Below are 13135 nucleotides of genomic sequence, written 5' to 3'. Positions count from 1 at the left end.
CCAAATGCCACGCATTGCTGTCGAATGACAGAGGCGCCTCGATTAATGAGAGCGTCTCGTGCTCACTTTGCCCACACGCTCCATTGTGCTAAAGCCGTTGATTTTTTTAATGTCCCGTAAAGGTCACTCACTGCAGAAATCGCTTAACATTATTGACTGGCTACGCTGCTGCTCTTTTGCACAGCTTTGAAGCACCGATGGAGCTTTCAGATTTTGGGGCGGCAAGCGATGCAGGACTCAATAATTGTCAAGTTCCACACCTCGACTGGATTATGAGCGAAACATCATTATGACGGAGTTCTACTGAGGGCATTTCACGCTGAACTCACCACACAGCAACCATCTGACTGACCGCACCAAGATTTCCCACGATAAAACCCTTGCGAATAGATTGCTATTGTGAACCACGAGCTTCCAATAACTCTTATCGTGTTCCACACTGATTTGGATCTCAAAGCGTTCACGTATCACTGTGTCAACACTTATCCTGGAACATAGAAGAGCTCAGTTAGCACGTGCACAAAATAAAGATGGAAAGCAATTTGATTGCTTCTGCAGTGCTCAGGCACAATCTCGGTCCTTGGCTCTTAACGAAAAAAAAGATTGAGGTCAGAAAATCAAACGCCACGAATGCTCGGTCACATTCCAAGGCGACTTGCTGCAAGGCGAATGGAGGAGGCCTTATACAGGTAAAGCTCCTAAAAGCAGCAACCAACTGTGCAGGAATCTAAATCAATAGAGTCAATTAGATACAAGAATTCCTGAGGCTCCAGTACAGGATGTCTGGCAAACGCGCACGCAACAACTGGCGTTTATATGGAAGTGAGGAGGTGGAGGTGACATAGGCATGTTTAAAGAGGTAGGTTTTTAGGTAGGATTTAAAGACAGATGGGGGGGGGGGCGTGGGGAGCGAGGCGGAGGGTTTAGAGGCAGGTAATTCCAAAGAACAAGGGCATAGTTATCGAAAGCTGAATGCTCGGCAAGAACATCGCTAGAAAAATACTTCTGATATTTGGAATAATATTTTTTTTCTCGCAAACGGCCAGTTTAGCATCTAGAAAACCTAACGCCATCTGCATCGGTCTCGTGGCCTCTTCTGATGGGCTGTTATATGAAAAATTGCACACATGATTTGAATTAAACATTGCGTTCGCTTGTGAGAGCGACTGGGCGAGAGTTTATTGGTGAAAATGTTGAATGCGAAAATATAAAGCACCGAATAGGACGTTCCTTAGGGGGGTGGGGGGGTAAAGAACACGGAGTAAAGCACGATTTGTGATGAGATGGTTAGCAGGGATTCATGAATAACTCTTATGAATAATCCTTACGAATCGTCAGAACAATGTAACAAGATTGATCGAATGAGGACAAGACATCCTTGAAACGTTTCTTCTTAAAACTCAATTTGGTCTCTTTATCTGACCCTCCACCCCTCAAACTTCAAAGGCACAGGCTTTTCTGCCAAAGCTTCGCGTGCACCTCTTGAAGGTGTGCGATAGCAAACCTTAAGCGGTGACATGTCCCAGTTATTTTCCTTCCCTTATGGGGTTGTGGCCTGCCTTTTGCCCAGTACATTACCCTGCTAACCTGGACTAGATAGGAAACTCACTGTGTGCACTAACAGCTCTGGCTGTGAATGTAGCCCTGGCATTCTCAAGATGGGTTTGGTTGAAGAAGGCTCCTTCAGCCCATTTTATCTCATCCCTCCTGAGTTTCGATCCTAACGACCTCCCATCACAGCCTCCAGCTATTTTTTTAATAAAACGAGTCCAGGGTCCTGATCTCAGCCACGCTTCCTACCAACCTGTTCCAGTTATTAGTTACCTTGTGGGAAAAGAAACTCTTCCTGGTGTCTGTCTTGTTCTACTGTCTTGGTACAAACCAAAGTATGGTCCTGGGTTTACTTTTCCAATCTTATTTAAAATGTGGCACCTCTATACACCTGTGTAGGCTCCCCAGTACCACAGTGCAGTCACCTACCACAATGACATGGCTCGACACACTCTGAGAACATACTAAAACACTGACTCACAGGTAGAATTTTAACAGACACACTTTTTCGGGAGGAATGTAATTGGCTCACCAGTGATGGCTGGATTCCATTGCAATGGACACAGATGAGAAGGATACAGAAGAATGGAAAGAAAAAAGAAAGAGCGTAAAGAAAGGTGAAACACAAATAGAGGAGACCAACAGGGTGAAGTTTTAAAGGCAGAACTTAAGAAAGAATGTCCATCCCCCCCAAGAAATCTCACCAGCAGTCACAGCGAGAGGCATGTATTTAACAATCAGTTCGTAATAATAGTTTTAGTTCACTTGAGCTCTGTTTAAACCTTAAACCTGCGTCCGTATATTGTCCTGGGGCAATATTGTCGCTGTGGTTCGTGATTCGAGACGAACAATAGGTAATAAAAGTGGAATAAAACAGCACTTATTCGGTAACCAAGTGGAATAGAAGATTGAAAAGTTAGAATTATCAGAACCAATGTTAAAACATCGCCGTGTGTGGGTCTATGTAAAAATATGTGAGTGTCTGCAGTTTCTAACAGCAATAGATGAAAATGTTTGGGTGTGAGAGCAGGTTGGCAGTAACTCCTGTGAAGATGAGTCTCCAGTTTGATCAATAAATGGCCTGAACATCTAACAAACTTTAACAGTCCAATCAGCTCCACTGAGCACCAATAGTGAAGCTACTCACTGTCATTATTACTGACATTAAAGATATAATCCATTCTGTAGCAGCTTCCCAATAAACCCTCATTGCACAAATCTTTAAGATTAGCTTCTTTCTGTGTGAAAACTCTCAAGATCTGCATAATAAATGGATCACTGCACCAAAGGTAATTTATTACCGGGTTGATTTCACTTGTGAGAAAGATTTTTATCCGTGATGATAATAATAATAATAATAATAATAATAATAATAATAATAATAATAATAATAATTCTTGCGTTTGATGTGCAATGTCTTTCATATCGGGGGGGACGCCTCAAAAGAGTTTTGCAGGAATTTTTTGAGGGTCAGTCGGGTGTCTGAAACATGCGGAAACCCATCACTGTGCTTAACAGTATCCAAACCAAACTAAGAATTCCATGGATCCCAACTATACATGGCTATTTGTTGGAATGGGATGCCACCCTCTCTCCCTGGAGAGAGGTATCATGCTTAGCTAATTCCGGAGACTATTAGGAGTATGTTGGCAAAAGGCAAGGTTTTGGAGCCCCAGACTGAAGGTTGGGGGGGTAACTGCTGGAGTCTAACCAGCTAACGTTGTATAGCTTGCCATCAAGAGCACTGCCTGGCAAGCTTAACCACTACTTGTCCATTGAGGGCTTTGCTGTCCTCGAAGAAAGACAAACAGGACCAGAGTGCCTTCACCCCTTCTCTGAGCCATCCTTCAGGACTGAGCCACCACAACCCCCAGAACCGATAAGAATCAACAATTGGGAGTAATGCCCCAGGATTTTACTGGGTATTTTACAGGCGACCATTAACAGAGCAATATCAGTCTTCTGAACTCACAGAATATGCCCAGCGATACATCACTCACAGTGCACTGCTTGTCTTTAGAATGCAGAGCCAAATCTAAACGAATAGAAAATTCTTCGAGTTTACACGTAAAATTATTTGGGGGATTAATAGACACCTGCCAGTCAACTGACTTCCAGACACTCAAATGATTCAAGTGCCGGTATCAAAAGCACCAGAGACGATGTCTGGCCCTCAGGTTGTTTTTTTTTGCGTCGCACGCAATCATTGCTAAGAAATGATTTCTTTTCTCAAATGGATTAAAGCGAAAACTTTCAATTAAAATGGGAGTTTAAGCTTTTGTTTTAAGATTTTTATATAAAAAAAACACTCGGGGAAAGGCTACAGAATGCATTCGATTTAACAGTCGCTTTGTAATAAAGTGATAAGAATAATCCTCATATGAGATTAACAATTTCTGTTCTCGCTCTCATTATTTGGTTCTCTCAGAGAGCATGAAATTAATAATAATAATAATAATCTCTGTATTTGATATTTCACATCGTTGGGATATCTCAAAGTGCTTCACAAGGTTTACTGTTAAGTGTAATGACTGTGTATTTGTTGGTGAAAGCAACAGCCAATTTGCACCGTGGCAATGTCCCATAAACAGCCGTGAAGTGGTGACTGATTTTATCTGAAGGGAGAAATTTCCTTCTCTTTTCGAACAGGACCTTTAACCTCCACCTGAACAGGCACTGGCAGATGGGACCGAGGTTAATGTCTCATCTAAAGGACAGTACCTCCGACAATGTCCCAACAATGTCAGTGTTATGAGCTCAATGTCCCAAATTGGACTTGAACCAACGACCTTACGACTCAGAGATGAGAGTGCTGCCGACTGAGCACTCAGTCTGTCATTTGACATCAGGAAGAAAAGATGTTCTTCTGCTTTCAGGAAGCTGGACAGGCACACACACACGCACACTCACACGCACACACACACATACACACGCACGAGTGTCCTAAAGGGTCAACGACACTCACATGGGAATCGGGACCTGTGATTCTCTTCAGCAAAGAGGCCACAATCATTCAAAAGTTTCCTGAGAAGCTATTATTCCAATCTCTTGCTCTCAAATCACTTCACCACTAAAGGCTTAAATGATTCAGCCAAGGGGGGGGAGGGGGGGGATGACAAGACTGATTTTCCTCGTAATATTTCAAGGATTAAACAGTTGCAAATTCTAAATGTAGTGATTTATATACACAGTGGCAAGATTCGGAGTTGGTTTTGCAATGTCAATCTAATGGATCAACTTTACCACGATATGTGCGCGTGTCAGAGAGAGAAAGAGAGCGTGTGTTTGTGTGTGCGTCTGCATGTGAATTCATGAACTGATTCACTCATAGAAACATCAAAAACTGTTACGCTTTTATCTTGTGTAATATTTGACATGTGCAATAGCCCCTGAAACATCTTATACAATACAAACAATACAATTGAGAATTAATCCAAAGGTTAATTTCATTCCTTATTAAATCACAAGAACATTGCAACAAGAGGTCTAAGCAGTAAGAAAGAGGGAGCTATCTAGTACTTACGGACTGGCTGAGTCTTGAACTCAGTGATTGGGCTGGAATCACCGATTCCTTTCCCGTTGATGGCAGACAGGCGAAGTTTGTACATGGTTTCCGGGGACAGGCCGCTGATGGTGATTACATAGTCGGAACCTCGGACTGTCAAACATTGAGACGTTTGTTACACAATTGTGCATCGTACGTGAGTAGCATTATTTGTTTATGTATTATTTAATAATAATAATCCTTGCATTTGCTATAGCGTCTTATCAGGTCTTCGAGACGTCTCAAAAGCGCTTCACAGAATATACTGTAAAGTGTAGTGATTGCGTGCTTTGTGGGCGAAACACGGCAGCCAATTGTGCACAGCAGTGTCCCACAAACAGCCATGGAATGAGTGTCCATATTATTATTATTTTTGAAGGGATTATTGCCCCAGATAAAAGGCATTCGCTAATCGACTAACAAGCGGGTACCTACTTACTGCGAGGTAAACAGAGGCGTGTGTGTGTGTGTGTGTGTGTGTGTGTGAACTAGAAACGACGTTGTTAGTGCTGTGGTCTCAAAACAACTCTATAAACACACAAAGGAATCAGATCCAGGGACAATGGTTGGGTTAAAACGTCACTTTGCTGTTTATCCGAGCAAACACCATTGCCTTTGGCAGGAGAGTGCCCAGCTCGGTGTAATCTAAATGGAGAAAAACAACTTGCCCCTTAAATCAATTGTCTCGTTATTTCCAACTCAAAAGATCTTTTCAAAATCAGCGTTGGGAAAAATGTTTGGATGACCTCTTCAGGCATCGAGTTTAAACTTTCTGTGGATCAGAACTGCCTCGTACAGCTCAGCAAACAGGCAGAAGCCGCAGTTTTGGGGCATAGGTTTGGAGCTACCGTGGGCAACTTCAGGACAAACACCAAGGTGCTTCTCTTACATGGATGGTAATTCACCGCTGGGACAGTTTCCAGGAAGGGTGATTGAGGGCAGGACATTAAGCTTATTTAAAAAGCGGGTTTAATGCTGCGAGGGCAGCAGGGATGGATGATCTAGAACGATGAGATCAGATGGGCCGAAGGACATGCGTATTGGATTATTCGGATCTGGAATGCGTTGCCCGAAAGAGTGGTGGAAGCCGACTCGATAACAAATTTGGGGAGGACAAGTTTGCGCGGCTATGGGAGAGAGAGAGGGAGAGAGAGCGGGGGAGTAGGATTAATTTGGACAGCTCTTTCAAAGAGCCAGCACAGACACGATGGGCCGAATGGCCTATGGCCACGAGGGGCAAAGGAGTAACGAGGTTGAACTCACCATCCTTTGCACTGAAGTGCTTGGTATTCCAGTCAGTTGTGTTCTTCACTTTCCATTCCGCCAGGTATTTGAGAACCGGGACTCCGCCCGTGGATTCAGGTTCATCAAACTCGATCTGTGCCGAGCTGGAAAAGGGGTTGGTGTCCAGGATAGTCGGAGCAGAGGGGGTCTCTGGAATGGAAAGGATCCGATTAGAAAACACTGACACAGTCGCGCAAACCGCCCAGGCTGAGCCATCACAAAACACACAAGTCAATTCACTTTACTGTGTATCCCGTTAAGCGCTTTGAGACGTCTCAAAGACGTGATAAGGCGCTGTATCAAATGCAAGGATTATTATCATTAGTATTACACTTTCTGACACTTCCACTTCCACACACTGCCTGCCCTTCCAACTTGGCGTCACCTCCACTTTCTGTGCAAAACTTATCTCACTTCTTTCCACTGAACTAATGTCAAGCCCGTTGTCTTCAAACAGCCTGTACCAGTCTCGGCCAGTAACTGATTTCTGGGCAGCTGCAGGATTTACTAGCAGTAAAGTGGAGACACTACTAACGTAAACGAAGCCTTTCAGACGCTGGCTCGAACCGGCATCGGGAAAAAATAATCCTTGGTATTTGATACAGCGCCTTTCATGTCGGGAAGGCGTCTCAAAAACGCTTCTCAGGATTCACTGCAAAGTGTAGCAACTGTGGGTTTTGTAGGCAAATGCGGCAAACGCTTTGCGCACAGGAATGCCCCACAAACAGATAGGGGTGAATGACTTGATTTTTGCCAGAGGTATCCAAAATCAGGATGCTCCTCAGACCCTGAGGAAGTTCCATTTCCCACAGAAACAGGACATTTACAGCTCGGGGGGAGGCCATTCGGCCCATCTTGCCTTTGACACAGCCATAACAGACACCCACCCAAAACTCCCTAAAATTCCCAAGCTTCTTAGGTTCGGGTAAAGAACCGAGACAAGTGGAAACGAGAACTTTTTTTTTACGGAGCTGGAGCGGAAGTGAACTAATTCCACCCAAGACATCAGCTGGAACATGATGTGATGCGCTGAGCGGACAAAGCAACAATCTATTTGATTGCAGCACTTCTTCCAAGAGTTGCGCCTCAGTAGTCTTGCTCCTGACAAGTCATTTTTCTCTTTGATGTGATTTATCACGCCCGGTTTCCCTACCCACTCTTTATGCCACGTGAGGAAATCTGTCCGCAGCACGTATCTCGAGACAAACGCTGCTGCCAGCGAAGCATTTAAATAATAATAAATCGTTCACTCCATCCACGACCGTCTGTGGGAGGGACCCCGCTATGCGCAATTGACTGCCGCGTTTGGACCACGAAATATACAGTCAATTCACTTCAGCGTACATCCCATGAAGCGCTTTGAGAAGTCTCGGAGACGTGACGAGGCGCGATATCAAATGCGAGGATTATTTTTATTGAACCCAACTTTTTAATCGCCTCTCAATTTAAAGGCTTACGCAGAGAGATCAAATCCGATTGATTGCGGGTGGCTTAGTGTTAAACCGTACGCTCTCAGATCGCTGGCATCTTTTGATTGAAGCAAATTCTCTGCTTGAGGAGCTGGTGCAGAGGATCGACTCCTCAGTTTCAGATTAAAAAAGAGCTGTTGCTGTGGGCTGTCATTTTGCCGGCTGCGGTTAATTTGCCAGTGGGTTAGTTAGGGTTGTCGTTTACACTGAGAGTGACCGTACCCCCCGATACGGTCTGCTGAGCGTTCTTCCCAACACTGTTACACCGCTCACACTCACACGCTTCAATACTGAAGGAGCCCCGATCGTTCAACAATAGCTTGCATTTTATATAATAATAATAATCCTTGCATTTGATACAGCGCCTGATCACCTCAAAGCGCTTCACAGGATATACTGTAAAGTGAATCGACTGTATATTTTGTGGGCGAAACACGGCAGCCAATTGTGCACAGCAGCGTCCCCACAAACAGTCGTGGGTTTGAAGTGACCACATTATTTTTTACCCCTGTAATCCGCCAATCAACAAATCGGGTTCCAATTTACTGCTAGGTTATCAGGTGTGTGTGTGTGTGTGTGTGGAGTAAGGAAACTTGCCCAACATTTCACCCTGCCTAGGAATCGAACCCAGGTCCTCTCGCTTGCGAGGCGAGTGCTCTATCCACTGAGCTACAGGACTCCACGTGGTGCTAATCTGAATCTCCGTCACCTTGCCATGCGCTAATGGAACCCTGCGACCTTTCAGCAAACAGTCCTGCTGCAATCCACAGCCTTGCTTTAGTGTTCCCTCATGCAGCACAGGGTTGTTGAGGTTGATGTTGATTTTGCTCCAAATGCACCACTACCAAAAAAATGACAGCGACACCTACCAGCTTGCACCAGGATAAACTCCTTGGACTCCGCTCCCACACGGTTAATGGCTGTGCAGTTGTAGGGACCAAAGTCATTCTCTGATTCGGGTGTCACCTGGGATGAGGAGATTCGCGTTAAGACTGAAACACTGGAAATACACTGCAGTTAGGATTCAGCTTCCACTTTGCCCATTGATCAAATCCTAGAACCGTATGTTACAGAATATAGTGCCGGGTGACTTACATTCATGCAGATCCCTTTCACTATGTCTTAAAACACTTTACATTACATTACATACGAGCCGAGATCGGTGAGTCAGTTGACAGAAGAGACAACCAGAAGCACAGTCAAAGAGCTAAATCTTGAAATAACGCATTTTCAGGTGGATTTTGTGGTTGTTGAACTTGCAAAACTAACACCTGAACAGGCAGACGGGATCTCGGTTTAACACCTCATCTAAAAGGCCGGCACCTCTGCCAGTGCAGGGCTCCCCCAGTACTGCACTGGAGTGTTCGTCTGGACTGTGGGCTCAAGAGTCCTGACGAGAACATGTGCTACCGTCAAAACATTCTGCTTAAACTTCCCGCCCCACCATTGGTAGTCGGGCATAAAGCACCTCTGTCCCCAAGCTCTGGAACTCCATCCTGCATTCCCTCCCTCTCACCCACTTTCTTGCCGCTTTCAAGTCCCACCTAAAGACCTTGGTCTTCGATCGTATGTTCGGTCACCCTCCCACCCCCACCCCCTGCCCTCCACCCCTCCTGACACCAACTCCCAGCTCGGGTCCAAAAACCCGACTGTCCAGCGCCCTGGGACGTTTTTCCGACATGAAGGGGCATTGTTGTTCGGTGCTGACCTGAAGGTAAGTGGTGGATCGTGTGTTGTAGATCCTAATGTTGCTGTAGTTGGAGCTCGGCAAATGCTGGCCATCTCTAAACCAGGAAACCTGGGCGTTGGGATGAGCGAGGACTTCACAGGTGATGTTCACAGGGTTGCCCTCCCAGGTGTAGACGGTTACTGTGCCCTGAAGCTTCGGCACATCTGAGAACGAGAGAAAAACATATTGGTAACAACAACTTGCATTTATATAGCGCCCTTCACGAAGGTCATCAGGCGGGATTTGAAAGTGGGGAGGGAGGGAGTTGGCTTAATGCCTATATGACTGAACTCCCCATCAACCGTGTCTTCCAACAGACTGGGAACAATCACACGGTCGTGTAGTGGAGGACTGTCTACTTTCCTATCCTAATCCCATTGGCACAAAGTTATTGTAACAACTGAAATAAAAGCAGAAAAGGAAGGAACTTGGACCAGATTTTACACGGGACGCTACCCCACACCGACAATATTTATTGTTGACATCCTGCAAAAGATCAGAAGCTACTGCTGCATTCATTTATTTAATTAGTTACAAATTTAGATTGCAGAATTAAATACAACTAGAAACCGCGTTGCTAAACGCTGTAATTAAGACGAACTCTGCAATTAAACCGGAGAGTTTTCCATGCGGATGTAAATTAAAATAGAGCAATTGACGGAGGAAAACAGCTGGAATTTGGATGTTCGAACAGCTGTACAGTGACTTCAGCTGTATTAGCTCCCATTTAAACAAAAGATTACTGCCAGGCTCCCCTAATGGCTCAGCGGGTTGATTCAGTTTGTAGCCGGCTCATGCAGACTGCGACGGTGACAGGTTTGAGTCCAACATTGAGTGAGATAGTCTTGGTGGTGGGTTCACAACGAGCTTCATTACCCAGTACCAGAGGGAGGAAAATAAGCCAGTGCTCCCTTCTCCTGATCGCGAGGCAAAGCCTCTACTGGAGCCCCCGTGTATCTGTCTTGCCAAAGACAGGAAGTGACATTGGGTGCCATCGAGTGAAGCGGAAGAAATTGGCTGTTTTCAGACTGTGTTTGGCCTCACCCACCGCCTCCCTCCCTCCCCGCCCTCCCACCCCCACCAACACAAACACGCACAAACACACCTTGCTCACTGGAGGGTCAGTTTAGACTGTGAGCTCAGATTCCCCACATAAAATCCAGAGCTTTCAGATGACGCCTCCAACTGGAACTGCACGTCTTAAGACTGACACAAAGCATTGAAAAACGCCCTTGATTTTACCTTTCAAGTACGAAACAAGTTTAAAAAAATTCTTACATTGCACTTCGAGGTACATAGGTTCCATGTCCTGTCCGATTGCGTTGGTGGCTGTGCAGATGTATTCACCAGCATCTGTGTGCTGAATGTCTTTGAGAGTCAGGGCAGAAACTCGGGAATGGCTCCGAACTTCGATACGTCCATCCATGGCCTGTCAGGTAACAGGAGCAGCATTAGGTTTACAGCACGAACGCACACCGAAGCCCAATTGCACATCGAATAGCAGTAACACGACTTGTTTGTGGGACACTGCTGTGAGCAATTGGCTGCCGAGTTTCGCCCACAAAATATACAGTCAATTCACTTTACAGTATAATCTGTGAAGAGCTTTGAGACGTCTCAAGTCACATTCCCAAGTCAAAGATCGACAAAGCTGCATCTCACTGATTTCAACCGACTAAAAATTGAGATTATTAGGCATTAGTTTGAACTGCTAAAGGTTGCGGTGTTTTTTTTAAAATCTATTATTACTGCTTTTCTGAAAAAAACTATCAGCTGTTATTTTGCTTTTCTGAAAAAAACACGTTTGCAATAATAAGGTTTCACTTTTTAAAAAAAAATACTTCCTTACTCCTGTTTTTATTTTCTCCAAGAAAGAAAAAAAAAGCCCACGCTTGTAAGTGAACAAAACAACACTGGGATTAAGTTCTTCAACGCTATCCAGTGAAAATATTACTGTCACGAACATGTGGCTGGGCATTAAATCAGATTGGAATTTTAATGTTAGCTTAGATTTTGATGGTAAGAAGCTTGTCGAAGGGCTTTAAGTTAAAGCACTTCAGTTACTAAGTCTTAGTGATGTCCAGACCAAAAACGTGTCGTGTACTTGGCAGCTACGGACGCCAAATTCTGGGGGTTTTAATATACGTGCATAATTGGTGTGCGCAATTTGCTGCCACGTTTCGGCCACAGTCGAATCACTTGGTAGTATGTTCTGCGAAGGGCTTTGAGACGTCTCGAAATACATGATAAGGCGCTTTATCAAATGCAAGGATTATTATTATTATTATTATTATTATTGTTGTCACCAACACATCCACAGAGACATGCACACGGCATGAACACATACACTCACTGCACACGGGCACGCAGCATGCATGCACAGTCATAACTTAACACTGAGGCCCAGGGCGGTGCTTGACACCTTGTCTTGGGAACCAATTCAGTTCGGATGCGATCAGTCACCGCAGGCTAAACCGATGCAAGCCTGAGAAGCGACTCCAGCGACGTGTTAGCTGGGTGTACGCGGAAATCAAGGCGTACACAGGAAGGGGTGTACGTTCAGGTGTGGGGTTACTATTGCATTCATTTTTAAAATCGCTAAGTCAAATTGGGGAACCTGTTTTATTAATAATCTTAAGATGAATAATTAAGAATAAGATAAATTCATCGTTGGAATACGACGTGCTTACGGAATTATTTAAACTGCTGTTTTTAGTTGGAGGACAGAGAAGCAAGCGCGGTAATATTCAATATGTACTCAATGTAAAATATAAAATATAAAAATATCCAATTATTTTTTAAAAAATAATTTAAAGTCAGCTTTTGAGAGAGGCCCATCGGTGTTCCTCCCGTGGCTGGTTGATCTCCTGTCTTCGTAACAACCGCCACAACTCTCCTACGGGAGAATAATAAGTATTTCAAACTAAAATTTTGGCACGGCCAAATCACACCCCTGCCCCTCCCCACTCTCTCTTTTTCTCTTTGCAAATCAAAACACACTAAGTCCTACTTTTCTAAATCCTAAACTTCCTTCTGTGACCTCTCTGCAATGCGGAAAGTGACATTTAAAGCCGGAAACCCAAAATTCTATGCAGTAAATAGTTCAAGTGAGCAGTTAAAGAAGGGGTTGAGTTGTCTCAAATACTTTCCAGAGGAAACCCAGGACTTTTATTAGTTTGTTGATCTCAAAGACAGGACAAGAGATCCTTTCTCTGAGTGGTGGAAACAAACTCAAACCCAAATCGTTTTCCTTTGTTCCAATCCTAACGGACTCTCTCTCTCTCTCTCACTGCGAGTGTATTTCACATTATCTGAAGGGCATTACCTTCCAATTATATTCATTCAATCAATGTTACATTCCTTAATTCAATCCTGCTCAACTCGTGACCATTCTTTCACCACTTATCGAGCCGCACATTAAAATCACATTTTTTTTTCCCCGATCAAAGTGTGAATAGTATAAACGCTGGTGACCTCGAATAATTCCCTGTAGAGCTTCTCTTATCATTACCCATGCCAGTCAAAGCCTTTTTTATCCTTCCATCATCTTCCACTCTG

General features: G+C 44.4%; 1 protein-coding gene across 17 annotated transcripts in view; it reads right to left on the bottom strand.

The window, feature by feature from the left end:
- Window positions 1-13135, bottom strand: part of LOC103180312 (neural cell adhesion molecule 1) — a 238670-nt gene that overhangs the window by 49362 nt on the left and 176173 nt on the right. For 9 of the 17 annotated variants that reach the window (XM_042343874.1, XM_042343870.1, XM_042343872.1 and 6 more), the window contains 5 exons: window positions 10856-11006; window positions 9557-9741; window positions 8718-8814; window positions 6359-6529; window positions 5075-5209 (listed from right to left, as the gene is read on the bottom strand). In XM_042343874.1, the coding sequence (XP_042199808.1) occupies window positions 5075-5209; window positions 6359-6529; window positions 8718-8814; window positions 9557-9741; window positions 10856-11006 (739 nt within the window). Of the gene's footprint in view, window positions 1-2083; window positions 2093-5074; window positions 5210-6358; window positions 6530-8717; window positions 8815-9556; window positions 9742-10855; window positions 11007-13135 lie in introns of all 17 variants that reach the window. The other 8 variants (XM_042343868.1, XM_042343873.1, XM_042343866.1 and 5 more) reach the window with 1 other exon arrangement.

Source organism: Callorhinchus milii, unplaced genomic scaffold, assembly GCF_018977255.1.
Source record: "Callorhinchus milii isolate IMCB2004 unplaced genomic scaffold, IMCB_Cmil_1.0 Scaffold25, whole genome shotgun sequence".
In the NCBI taxonomy this organism is placed as follows: Eukaryota; Metazoa; Chordata; class Chondrichthyes; order Chimaeriformes; family Callorhinchidae; genus Callorhinchus; species Callorhinchus milii.
This window is presented reverse-complemented; position numbering and strand designations above follow the sequence as displayed.